The sequence below is a fragment of the Photinus pyralis genome, unplaced genomic scaffold (genome assembly GCF_008802855.1).
Source record: "Photinus pyralis isolate 1611_PpyrPB1 unplaced genomic scaffold, Ppyr1.3 Ppyr1.4_LG1, whole genome shotgun sequence".
NCBI lineage: Eukaryota > Metazoa > Arthropoda > Insecta > Coleoptera > Lampyridae > Photinus > Photinus pyralis.
In genome coordinates, this window is record NW_022170249.1 from 23,764,230 (window position 1) to 23,777,232 (window position 13,003).

Genomic DNA, 13,003 nt, shown 5'->3' on the forward strand with positions numbered 1-13,003 from the left:
GATCAGACTTCTCAATCAAAAGTTATAGACTAGAAACCAATTTCGAAAGAAAATTCAAAGGGCTGTAACTTTTGAACTAGTAGCCCAATCTTGGAACTGTTTGAAATTATGGATTCTACAGGCCACATTCTATAAGAAAATTTTTTTCCGGGTCGATCTGGGACAATTTTTTTTTCGGGGCTCAAAAAAAGGCAGTGTATAACCTTCCTTTTTTACCAAAAATCGACTACACCAAAATTTCTCGGGAAAACACTTTTTCTTATTAATTTTGGTGCGTAGAATCCAAAACAATTCGTACTCTTTCGATTAGACTTCTCAATCAAAAGTTATGGACTAGAAACCAATGTCGAAAGAAAATTCAAAGGGCTGTAACTTTTGAACTAGTAGCCCAATCTTGGAACTGTTTGAAATTATAGGATCTACAGGCCTCATTCTATAAGAAAATCCTACATCGTTTACTTTTATTGACAAATCTTAAAGTTTACTGAAGTTTAAATTTCACGATGAAGGACGCAACCGAATGTACACGAATTTGTTAGAAGTGTTGCCTATTTCGGGGGCATAAAATCACAGAAAACCAGACAAACAATCTTAAGGTGGACTGATACGAGGGATGGTAGAGAGATTTCTCGAACTTGCAGTTGTAAGGTGGCCAAGTTCGTTACGGTGTCGAGGCTTGGACCAAGGAAGGAATTTTTTCTGCGGTTATTGCTAAAAAAGTTATTGTAAAAAAAAACAAAAAACCATTTTTTACATTTTCCATAATTTTACACTTTATTAACGATCCTAGAGATAGTTTATAATTTTGTATTGTTGTCTGTAGTCTGTCTGTTCCTTTGTCTGTCTGTCCATCTATCTGTCCGTGTGAACAATAACTTTGCTTAAAATGTCCGATCGCTTTGAAATTTGGTACACATGTTCTTAGTTAAAAGAAAAATTAATGCTTATTTATAAAAATTGTTTTGCGCATGCGCAATCTAATTTTTAGCGCATTTCTACAAAAATTATCCGCCCGTCCGTCTGTCTGGCCGTCCGTCTGTCCGCCCGTTCGGTCGCTACTAGTTCTTAAAAGCTATTGTTTTACTTTTTTTGCTATTTGGTTCGTTATGGTGTTGGGGCTTGCATCAAGGAAGGATTTTTTTCTGTGTCGCTTAAGAAAAAAGTTATGGTAAAAATCTATGTTTTTCATGTACCATAATTTTACATTTTTGCCGTTTATTAACGTTAATAATTTTGTATTGCTGTCTGTCCGACTATCCACCTGTCTGTCCGTGTGCAGTTGTGCGTTGTCCACGATAACTTTTGTATTTGCGAGATCCAATTTTCCTTTGTTAAGATATTTAAATGAAATTTTGTATGTAGTGTACCTCAAATAAACTTGAAACTAATGTCGAATCAAAAAATTTGTTTTGCACATGCGCAATCCGTTTTTTTTTATTTGTAACCGATTCCTAAGTGCCACAACTCTCATAATCTAGCATTAATATTAACTTTTCTAGTATGATGCTTATAATGATAAAGCGGCGAAGAATCTTTCTTAAATTTATCGAATTCTTACTGCACCTAGTCAGATCAATTTACCTACCACGTGTAGGGCACAAGCAGCGAATATATACTGCAGAGTATAGCTTGATAGACTTTTTCGCAGGGGTCCTTTGTGCTGCTTGCGTTTACGCAGTTTGATGCTATAAATTCGTCCATCCCAGCCACAGTACGTACAATTTCGTCTACGTTAAACTCAAACGTTGCCGGATTTATGAGGTTTAATTTTTCGCAAATACACAACAAGTAACATTTTAGGCACGAATCCCCTGGCATTTCCGCTAACGAAAGAGCTCTTTCGGATAGATCTGGTGATACCTTCGTCTTACATTCGCAATCAACACGATGTGGTTCCGCGACTATCACCCAAGCAGCTCTAAATTCTTGGGGAACTATCTACAAGAAAGCGTGTAGAAATCAGCAAGTAAAAATCATAAGTAATTACCGAAAGAGCGTATGCTGAAGTACAGACTGAGAGTAGCCAAAGTGTTCTCTTCATTTTTAAACAAATTTATAACTTGGTCACATTTCGCTCAGCGACTTATTTATTTAAAAATGTGAGATTAGTCAGGATTCGTGATGATACATAAGTTTCATGAAGCAGAATTTAAGATAAATTTAAAACTAAAATCGTTATACGTGATGGTATGCTACTTTAATATACGTATACTGCCCGCCATAAGTATCTGAGCACCCAGTGTACTTGGATCAATTTTGATGAAAGTTTCAGAACAGTTGTGTTTATTTTGAAATAAGAAACGATGAAAATTTAGGCCTAAGTCGAACGGTCGATTTCCAAAATGAATCTTATGTAAAAGGATTAATAAGCTAATGCTAATAGAATAATTCCCTGGGAATGTCGGTTAGAACTTTGTATCGTTGTTTAAAAAAAATAGTCAATAGAGTGTAAAATAACGCGCTTTATTTAGGGAAATAGTCTGAGATCAGAACTAATGAAGAAATTCAGGCAAGTGGACGAGAATATCATCATATATATCATCATGATTATAACACACATTAAAAATACAAAATATTACACTTTTTTCGACTCCTTTAAGATCTCTTCTTTAAAATGTTACTAGGATCAATATTTACCTTTGACAACGGATCTTAAATTTGACAACATTCATAAATACGACTAACCTTTTTATTTACAATTTTTCTTCGATGTTGAATTCTTACTTCTAACCTTTTTACTGGTCCATCTGGGGTAGATATCAGATAGTTTCTAAAGGGCTGCATACTTAAACTCGCCGGTTTGGAACATCCTCTCGGTTTGGACTTTGAAGATTGATTGGCTTGCTGTAGATGTTGATTCAGTTGCCGGTTAATGCGATTTGGTCCAAAAAGTGTGTTTTGCATACACACTCAGATTAACTTGATTTTGAATAAGGTTTGATTTAACTTTGAGGAAATCTAGGTAAGCTTTTCACCAAACTGCCTTGTGCGTTAGCGGCACTAATAATGAACTTTAGTATTATTTGATTTTACAATACAGGCTTTCTATGTTGTCATTTTGGGCGGAACATGAACTAATTTCACCTCTCTTTTGAATGGATATCACTGCACTGCAATACGCGGTAAAGTTTCCCTAGGAAATCGCTTAGGAACGCGTTTGTTTATAATAGCGGACTGTGTCTTTTACTGAATGGAACCTGCACGATTACGAGATTTTTGAACTTCCACAATGGAATAGACAAATATCCCTTGGCGTAAATATAACGAACATTAATTTTTAGGGAATTGGCATTCTTTAGCTAACTTCATGTAAGACGCTTTTTTAACTCCGTACCCTTTTTCCACTTAGGCTACAATAATAATTTTTCAAAAATTAACTTGCAAACTACGAAACATTACGAAAGCTCGCTGATGTTACAATCGACAAAAAAACTTGAACTTGTTATGAGTAATATTTGTTTGGTTGAATGTTCTTGAAACCTTAACTCTTTTTTAACTTCGACGGATTGTTTTGTTGCCTCGAATGGGTTTGTTTTGTTTTTTTTAAATTCATCACAGCCTATTTGATTAAAATATAAAAACGACATTCTAGGAAATGACTAATTTTAGTTTTTTTGAATTTACTTCGAACCTATGCGGCTTTTTTATTTTTTTTCCACAAGGAAATTTTACATAAGCATCTAAATCTCTATCTCTATCTTTAATAATAAGAAAGTTAGCCATGCAATCCCACGCAATCTGGGACACACTGTATTCCACAGCTGACTCGTCCGCCATTTTGGAGCCCGCTGACAATTAACCCTTGCAAAACTGACCACCTTAACTTAATTCATACAGCCTCTCAACCTGAATTTCACTTAAAATTGATTTTTTTTTATTCTTACAAAGGTCTGCTCATGAATTAAAAATTTCTTATGGGAACCTCTTTACTCTGTAACGTAATGAGCCAGCCGAATGGCAATGGCACCTTTTACCTTACCTTTACAATAGCGCTTGGTGTACGCCTGAACATAAACGAGGATTTTTTGGCCACGCAGTGAATGACTAGAGTTTATGTATCAACTTTCAAGAATTTAGGAATATTTTTTTCTAAAATACCAATCCATTTAGGATTGTGAAGTTTCCTTTCATGAGTTGGTTAACTGGACCATTGAATTTTACCTATGCCTCCTTAAATCAATTAAGTCGTTGAAGAATGAAAATATATAATTTAATTTATGGTGATATGATTAACAATAAATGGTCAAGAGGAAGTATGTAACAATTAGAGACTAGGTAACAACAAAGGTTGATTTTGCATCTTAATTTATCCATAGAAACCACCGTGGGGCTTATAACCACCGTAACCTCCATGTCCGTAACCACCATATGATCCTTGACCGAAACCTCCATGACCTCCATAACCTCCGTGTCCGTATCCACCATATCCTCCATGCCCAAATCCACCATATCCCCCTTGGCCATAGCCACCGTATCCACCATAACCCCCGTGTCCGTAACCTCCATAACCCCCGTGTCCGTGACCTCCATAACCACCGTGCCCGAAACCTCCGTGGCCATAACCGCCGTGTCCATAACCGCCATGCCCATATCCGCCATATCCACCATGATGATGGTGCCCTAACAAACCAAACCCTTTCTTCCTGTCATCTTCCGCGTAAACCGCCACCAACACTAGAGCCAATAGGAATACCTAAAAAGACGCATGCTCATTTTGCAAAGATTCAGTGAATATCTTACCTTAATAGACATGTTCAATTTTAACTAGACTGAACTATTCAACAAACTATACACCACTTAAAAAACTGGACTCGTTTTATACCCAGATTTCGGTACACCGTCCAAGGAGAGATAATTTTTGCATCACATATACTTAAAAGGAGGGGTTTAACATTTTTTCCCCATTTGTTCGCTAATCTGCATTCAATATATTCGGTCAAACTTAAAAGGCGACATTTAGGTCAAGATTCAAGCAATCTCTGCGAAACTTGACATTGGCAATTTTTGGGTTTTTACGGCTATTACCCGCAATAAATTGAAAGCAAAAATATCAACAATAACCGAACCTGAATTACTTGTAAATTTAACATCGAGGATCAAGATCTACGTGGGATTGAGTGATCGTGACCTAAATGTGCACCTACACATGTCGTTTTCGCATGCGAAATTTTTGGTTGAAGTTCTCTGAATTGGGCTTGATAAATATTGTGTATTTGTGCGAAAGGACTTTATTAATATCACGTGACGCCAACAAGGCTGCTATATAAAATAGTATTGAATCATTTTAAACTTGAGGATTGGGATGGCATGGCCATCTGGGTTGTGTAACGTTCTACAATTTCGCAAACAATCAGACGGAAGGTGTAATTTCATGATCAAATTTTAAGGTCGGGAAATACCACTGGCATTAACCTTATCGTATAAACAATAAGATATATACATCAAGCCTTGAGCATCCCGTAACAAAGCAATATGTTATTAGAGTTCGTACTCGGAAGATATTGGCGTACGATTTAGATCTTTATAGTATACCTACCTAATATGTATGTACAGGGACAGCTGTGATTTTCTAGTATTTCTGGGTTTCGGTTTTGCCTTCCTGTTAGTGAAGGGAACGAATGTGAATTGTCTGGAGCTTTGAATCTTTGGCATGAAGACCTGAAGGTTCGAATTTTTCTAAAATATATTCGCCTTTCTGCGACATTTTATTTATTTATTTGACTAGTCTGGGCCTTCTTAGTACCTATAAATAATAACTGTTTCTTTGTCTTAACATTTTCCGTTAAGGGTAATTTAGTCACAATTGCTGACAAGGGATTATTCATTTTCTTTGATTTAAATTACATGTATTATAAACAGTGGTATTTTATAACAGCGAAAACCGTCTGGGTGGAAGATCAAAATTGTGCGTGATCTTAAACTTCTAACGTAAATTCAAAATTTTAAGATTATTAAGCGGCACAGCAAAGCAATGAAAGCCGAGTCGATGGTGTCCGTCTGTCTGTCCATCCGTGAACACGATCGCTGCCAAAAGCTTGGGCCGATTCGGTTCTAATTTGCCACCAGTAGACTATTCCATTTTTTCCGCCCCTACGCTGACTGGAACTCTACACCCTGGTTCTCTATAATCGCAATCATATTAATTATCCTTATTCTGATAATGAAATTGCAATATTTTATGATTTGTGCACTATCGTCTTAATGACATCAGCTTTTCCCCGTTATTAGCATGATTGTTGTAAACTTAGAGGATCGTCATGTGTCAGTTTCTATATTTTACAGAGCGTTTATTGATTGAGAATGGTGAAGGAAGAACAATTTCTAATAATTCACAGTGTTTTTCGACTTCCAAAGCTTCTCAGGAATTAATAGGCCGTTAAAAATGATAAACAATTGAATTTATAAAAAATTTTCCCAAATAAAATAAAACAAAAACTTAAAAAAATCAAAATAAAAAGTTTAAATAAAAATAAGAGAAAAACAATTATTTCAATAAATGTTCAAGACCATACCTCCCAGGAAATTGTTGATTCAGCCATTTTTTAACGTTTATAGCAAAATGAGGTAGGACACCATCGTGCTGAAATTACATTTCTTCTGCGATGTGCTCCAGAACATTTTGAAGAAGAGCAAAAAAGAGTAGGTACTAAAATTTAAAGTACAGAGCACCGTTTAAATTATGTTATTGAAATTCCATTTTTCTAATACAACAATCAACAACAGAATTATAAATGCTAATAAACTAAACTGACAGATGTTATTTCATTTTATTTTGTGTTAATATTTTCTAATATCGCTTTCGTGGCTTACTATTCAAATTGATTTATTTATAAGTTTACGCATTGGTATAAATGCAAATTCATTATTTTATCTTTTAAAATGGGCTGCCACAAACAAGAGTTTTTGTTTTGTTTTGTTGGGGGTAAATGTTCTATCATTTTATTTAGTGTTCTTAATTTTTAACGGCCGACTGATTCCTGAGAAGCTTTAAAAATTGCAAAAAATTGAATTATTAGAAATTGTCGAATTACAAAAAATCGGTAAGAGATACATACGGACCTGCTTATACAGGGCGGTGACTTGCGTAACGCATCATAGGGATTTCAATGTAAAATTCATAACATGCGATTATTGGCTCCCCAAATTATTTTAGAGCAAGAATGTATTAAGGTTTTTTGTAGAAACAAATTTTTTACGTCAATAAACCGTATTAGTTTTCAATTTTTTGCATAATAAAGACGGAAAATTGGAAAAATAAAACCCCCATCTTTTCAATAATCTGTGATGCCATGGAATTTTATAATAGAAAAGCTACGCCAATATCCGTCATGCCATGGAATGTCTGCTATAAAACAAATCAAATTCTATCAAAAAGTATTATATTTAGAACAGCGAATTCAACATAAAGAAAAACCAAATTACTAAAAACGGTTTCCTAATACAACAATTTACAATAAATGTTCGAATAAGTCCCCATTAAATGCAAGACAGTAACCAAGTCGATCATAAAATCCATTTCGAACGGCTGCTAATTGATAATTGGATATCTTTTTGTTTTAGAAAATTCCATGGCATCACAGATTATTGATAAGATGGGGGTTTTATTTTTCCAATTTTCCGTCTTTATTATGCAAAAAATTGAAAACTAATACGGTTTATTGACGTAAAAAATTTGTTTCTACATAAAACCTTAATACATTTTTGCTCTAAAATAATTTGGGGAGCCAATAATCGCATGTTATGAATTTTACATTGAAATTCCTATGATGCGTTGCGCAAGTCACCACCCTGTATAGTTAGAAAGGTAATATAATTTTACATTTTATGCAATAAAAAAAACTTCGTTGTTCCATTTAAAAAAATCAAGTTACCTCTGATTGAAATTTTAAAAATTATTGCCACTGCAAAGTCACGGTCTTCTAAGTTTTATGATCACTGCGATATTCAATTTTTACTGGACATTTACTTTTTGAAAAAGCGAGGAATTGCGGCTAAACGACTCTTTTTAGATATCATGTGCATACATAAAGTCACTAAAATTGACCAAGGAATCCAAATATGTAATAATATACAGAGGGTTCCGTTAAAAAATGCAACTTTGATATAAATCACCCTGTATAACAATTGCAATTTCGTTGAAAATATTTTTAGGTTGTAGTCTGAAGGGTCCTTCAACATTCCCCCCCAATGAATTTTAAATATGCGCTTTAATAAACCCACAATCGTCCACCCACACACTAACGGCCCACCCCGTATACAATGATACAACGTAGGTTAAATAGGGGAAAAGTGTCGCGTTTTTGTGTTTAACAAAACACATTTGAAATTTTTGAAAAATCTTTGAAAATAACGGAGATATCACCGACAAAATGAAAATGTGACATTTCGTTTTCATTTTTCCTAGCTTAAACGGTCGAAAATGCGACAATTCCCGTTAACACCCTCTATGGACATTTTTTCTCGAAAAATCTGATTATGTTATCAGAATTTCCATAGCACGCTAGCTGTAGAAGGTCCAAGCTACTACTTACTTTCTTTTTTATTATACACGCCATATTGAATTTTTACGGAAAGAGATAGAGGATAATAAAATAAATTCATTTGAATGCATCTCCATCATAGCCATGTTGATTCAGCAAGCTCTAGTTACCCGTGGATGTTTTGTTGAGAAGTGAATGTAAAACTTTTGATTTTGAAAATCTTTTTGTAAATTTATGGAAAAGTTTAGAGTGCGAAACGTCATCATTTTTCTTTTTTTTTGTCCTCTATCTCAGTCCATAAAAATTCAATATGGCACCCATAAGAAATGAGAAAGTAGTAGCCTGTACCTTCTACGTCTAGTGTGCTACGGAAATTCTGATAACAGATTCAAATTCAGAATAGTCATTTTTCAAAGATCTTTCAACTATTTCAGAAGCGTTCTTTAGTCACAAAGACCTATATTGTCTCTTTCACCGTTGCGGAGATACAAATAGTGAGCCACGCATTTGAACCACCCTGTACAGTAATAAAATATTGAAATTGTTGCTCGTTTCTGAAATTTATAAGTATAGGGTGGGTTTTTTTAAGCTTCCTAGCTTTTTCCTCTATCGGGTTTAAGAATCCAATATGGCGCCCATAAGAAAGTGAATGTGATTTACTCGAAACCCATCATGAAAATTTGATTTTAGCACCATCTGAAAGATGAGAAATAATTACTGTGAATTTGTTAAAATTCTTTTTTGATGTCATTTTTCGGTTTTTTGCCATAACTTCACAATTTGTGGGACAAGAAACTATGAATAAGAAAAATAATCGGTATAAAATTCTGCATAACTTTGCCCATTTAAGCGACGTTGTATCTTTTACGCTATACGAGATCCCGGGCATAGTGGATACTAAAAAAAAACTCGCCCTGTATAATAATGATTTATTTTATTTCTGTAAGACAAAAGTGTTTCGGCCAAATTTGCCGCCCCCTAAAATCTGTCACCCTAGGCCTCAGCCTACTCAGCCTGCTGGTAAATGCGCCACTGCATGTAGGAACACACTGAGGCCATGCTCTGTCGCTGTTTTAGATCCCCTTTAGAGGTTTATTAACGAGATCCTAGTGAGTTTATAATTTTGAGGTGTGTGTGCGTCTGTCCGTCCGTTAACACGATATCACGATAACGACCGATTACGATAAAATTTTGTAGATGGATTCTTTATCAAATTTGTAGATCGGAGTTTGTGAATTGCCAATATAGCCCAAACAATAAGGAAGGCCTTTTTGACATCTCCGTGAACCGAATTGCATGAAATTCAATATGCGCATATCTTTAGCCATATAAAACGTAATTCCAAAAATTGAGCTTAATCGATCAACATTCACAGTGCGAGGTAGGAGGAAATTGAGCAGCAATTAAAGAGACTGAAGAAAGGGTCAGGGCCAGGGAGGGAGGAAATAGAAAATAAGGCTTGGGTTTTTGGCACAGATAGGATTAAAGAAAAGATGAGAAATTTAGTAAAGGATATATGGAAAAGAAGGGGACTACCGGAAGAATGGAAAGAAGTAGCAATAGTACCGATTCGCAAAATAGGCGATAAATGCTAAATTATAGTAGAGCCGGCCCACTTCTCATTCCGAGGCACGTAGATTCTAGGTCACCTGCAGGATATGGTCTTTGTTCCTGTTTCCTGTTTATATGTCCCCAATTTCTCAGCTGCCTCATCTTCAGTCTCCTGGGAATTTGCCTTCAAATTCGTTGTTGAACGGTTTTTTTTATAGATATTTGAGCCCCGAAAAAAAATTGTCTCAGATCGACCGGGAAAAAAATTTTTCTTATAGAATGTGCCCTGTAGAATCCATAATTTCAAACAGTTGGAAGATTGGGCTACTAGTTCAAAAGTTACGGCCCTTTGAATTTTCTTTCGAAATTGGTTTCTAGTCCATAACTTTTGATTGAGAAGTCTAATCGAAAAAGTACGAATTGTTTTGGATTCTACGCCCCAAAATTAATAAGAAAAAGTGTTTTCCCGACAAATTTTGGTGTAGTCGATTTTTGGTAAAAAGGGAAGGTGCCTGCCTTTTTTTGAGCTCCGAAAAAAAAATTGACTCAGATCGACCGGGAAAAAAAATTTTTCTTATAGATTGTGCCCTGTAGATCCCATAATTTCAAACAGTTCGAAGATTGGGCTACTAGTTCAAAAGTTACAGCCCTTTGAATTTTCTTTCGAAATTGGTTTCTAGTCTATAACTTTTGATTGAACAGTCTAATCGAAAAAGTACAAATTGTTTTGGATTCTACGCCCCAAAATTAATAAGAAAAAATGTTTCCCGAGAAATTTGGAGATTTACTCAGGTAACGGACCAACTTAATTGGGGAAAATAATTTCTAAAAATCGAAACTATACTCAACCAAACAGAAGTAAAGCATGCCAGTAAGTGTATGAACGGAGCTTGTAACTATTTTTTTGGTAAATGAATTTTTTTATAAGAATGTAAGAAAACAATTTTATTTTAAATACTATTCATCTATTTTAAGACTTTAAATTAGAAATCCTCCATTTCTCTCCATATAGACGTAATCACCTCGATTTCGTCGGTGGCCGTGCCCTCGCCTATGTCCATTCCTACGACCGTGATGTCCATGCTGTCCATGATGTTCGTAGTGTTCATAACTGTGGTGATGGTGATGTTCTTCTGAAGAACTGCTGTCAGGTCGAGCTAACGCCTCCGCGAGAGGATTTGGTTTTGGAACAACCAGTGGCCATAGTAACGTAAGCAGTAACAGCACCTGCCATTTATATTATTAGAATACTCAGATGCAATTGATTTGACTCACCTTCAAACTCAACATTATAACAGCAGCAATGGGTAGGTACTCTGAAATCTTCACACAATACCAAGAAAGTAACAAAATATTTATTGTTACCAGATTACGCAATAATTATGTTATGTAATGCGTAGAAAGTAAAAATGTGCACCTTGCTAATTATGTTTTACTTATTGGTACATGGCAGTGAAATGTATTAGATACATTGAAAAGGACCTTAGCTGATTGAGCACATTGATTAACCCCATTTCTCTTTTAAAAAAATACGCTGATCCAATTGAACAATAGGTAAGTGTTGGCAATCATTGTGGTTACCAAATTGCGTTTCTGTTTAAAAAGATTTCGCATAGTCGCAATTACATACACTTATTTTACACCAACCAGGTAAATCTCTAGTCTCGATTATATTTTTAATATGGGAACTATTTTTACGTTTACAAAAACCGAGATTTCAGTGCCGAGATCTCAATCGTCAGAGGGACGGTTAAACAAAACGCATGCAGCCAAGTGGAAGTTACTCGAAATTTAAAAATTTGTGCGTATAGGATTATCGGAATTTTATGTTAATATTCACTTATTTGTGTTTATATTTATGTTTATATTTAATGAGTTGAGCATTGAAGCACAATTAATATCTATAAGTTTGAAAATCAATCATAGTGATATCCATAACCGTAACCACCCCATGGACGATATCTTCGATATCCGCCATATCCACCATATCCTCCATACCCGCCATATCCACCATATCCGCCAAATCCGCCGTGCCCAAAGTGTTCAGAAGAACCTAAAAGCATCGAAATTTATTGGAATAACTGCACTAATCTCTTATCTCCCACCTGAAAAAGAAATTGAACCAAAATCCGCTTCGGGAACCGGCTCTGGTTTTGGACTTGGTTTTGACTCCACAAGGACCACCGTCAGGATTGCAATGGCAAAAACCTGGAGATAACAACACAATATACAAGTAATCAAGGTCACAACAATAGGTTACCTTTAGCATCATCATCGTTGACACCTTTACTCACTGAATATTCAAGACTAACAAGGATTCCATATTTTAATCCAAAAATTTATACTAAAAGTTGTAACTAAAAAAACTGATGATCGGTATAAAACCGGATTGTAAACAAACAAATTGCCTATTAATTCATAAATTTAATTCTTCCATTCATAAATACCTACCTTGTTTATTGTTGAGGTGCCAGAAACTGAGCTAAGACTGCTAAAAATTTCAAACCACCAATAACGTTTCCTTTAATATAAAAGACGTAAACAAACTAATTGCGTTATGTTGTTTAACATCAATTACCTATGTGTAGAGTCATGTAATCGTGACTAACGCACGACTACCTTCAACGCCAGGGCGACCTTAATCCCAAAACTCATAAGCACCTGAAGAGAGATATTAATTCTGTCTAATGGTAATTTTATTCGCTTTAAGTCTATAACGTAGGTAAATATTTGAAATGTTTTTAATTTTTTTCTTTCTAATCTATTGTCGTGACTTAAATCGGTTTAATTGTCAATAATTTTTTCCTAGGTATACTCTAATCCAAATGGCCTTTGCTTAAGGACACAGAAAAGTGTTACAAAAATTGTGTGCGCGTAAAAGCAACGAACTTCTACGACTAAAAATGAGAAAAATAGTTTAAACATCTTCTAAAGTGGCTCTTACTGAGCTACAGCTACTTAACATTTTTTGT

At 35.1% G+C, this 13,003-nt stretch overlaps 3 protein-coding genes across 3 annotated transcripts; all 3 read right to left on the reverse strand.

Moving 5' to 3' along the window:
- Positions 1 to 1,244: 1,244 nt before the first annotated feature.
- LOC116168485 lies at positions 1,245 to 2,060 on the reverse strand. The gene is made up of 2 exons (XM_031484359.1): positions 1,988 to 2,060; positions 1,245 to 1,938 (listed from the first exon to the last, which is right to left on the reverse strand). The coding sequence occupies exons 1-2, from the start codon at positions 2,039 to 2,041 to the stop codon at positions 1,582 to 1,584; spliced, it is 411 nt and encodes a 136-aa protein (XP_031340219.1). The 5' UTR covers positions 2,042 to 2,060; the 3' UTR covers positions 1,245 to 1,581.
- A 2,128-nt stretch (positions 2,061 to 4,188) lies between these two features.
- On the reverse strand, positions 4,189 to 5,085 carry LOC116160545 (keratin-associated protein 19-2-like). Its single transcript, XM_031473768.1, has 2 exons — positions 4,741 to 5,085; positions 4,189 to 4,693 (listed from the first exon to the last, which is right to left on the reverse strand). Exons 1-2 carry the CDS (start codon positions 4,750 to 4,752, stop codon positions 4,307 to 4,309), a joined length of 399 nt encoding a protein of 132 aa, XP_031329628.1. The 5' UTR covers positions 4,753 to 5,085; the 3' UTR covers positions 4,189 to 4,306.
- A 6,781-nt stretch (positions 5,086 to 11,866) lies between these two features.
- On the reverse strand, positions 11,867 to 12,569 carry LOC116158913 (neuropeptide-like protein 31). The gene is made up of 4 exons (XM_031471781.1): positions 12,483 to 12,569; positions 12,292 to 12,397; positions 12,137 to 12,239; positions 11,867 to 12,084 (listed from the first exon to the last, which is right to left on the reverse strand). Exons 2-4 carry the CDS (start codon positions 12,304 to 12,306, stop codon positions 11,948 to 11,950), a joined length of 255 nt encoding a protein of 84 aa, XP_031327641.1. The 5' UTR covers positions 12,307 to 12,397; positions 12,483 to 12,569; the 3' UTR covers positions 11,867 to 11,947.
- Between the last annotated feature and the right edge of the window lie 434 nt (positions 12,570 to 13,003).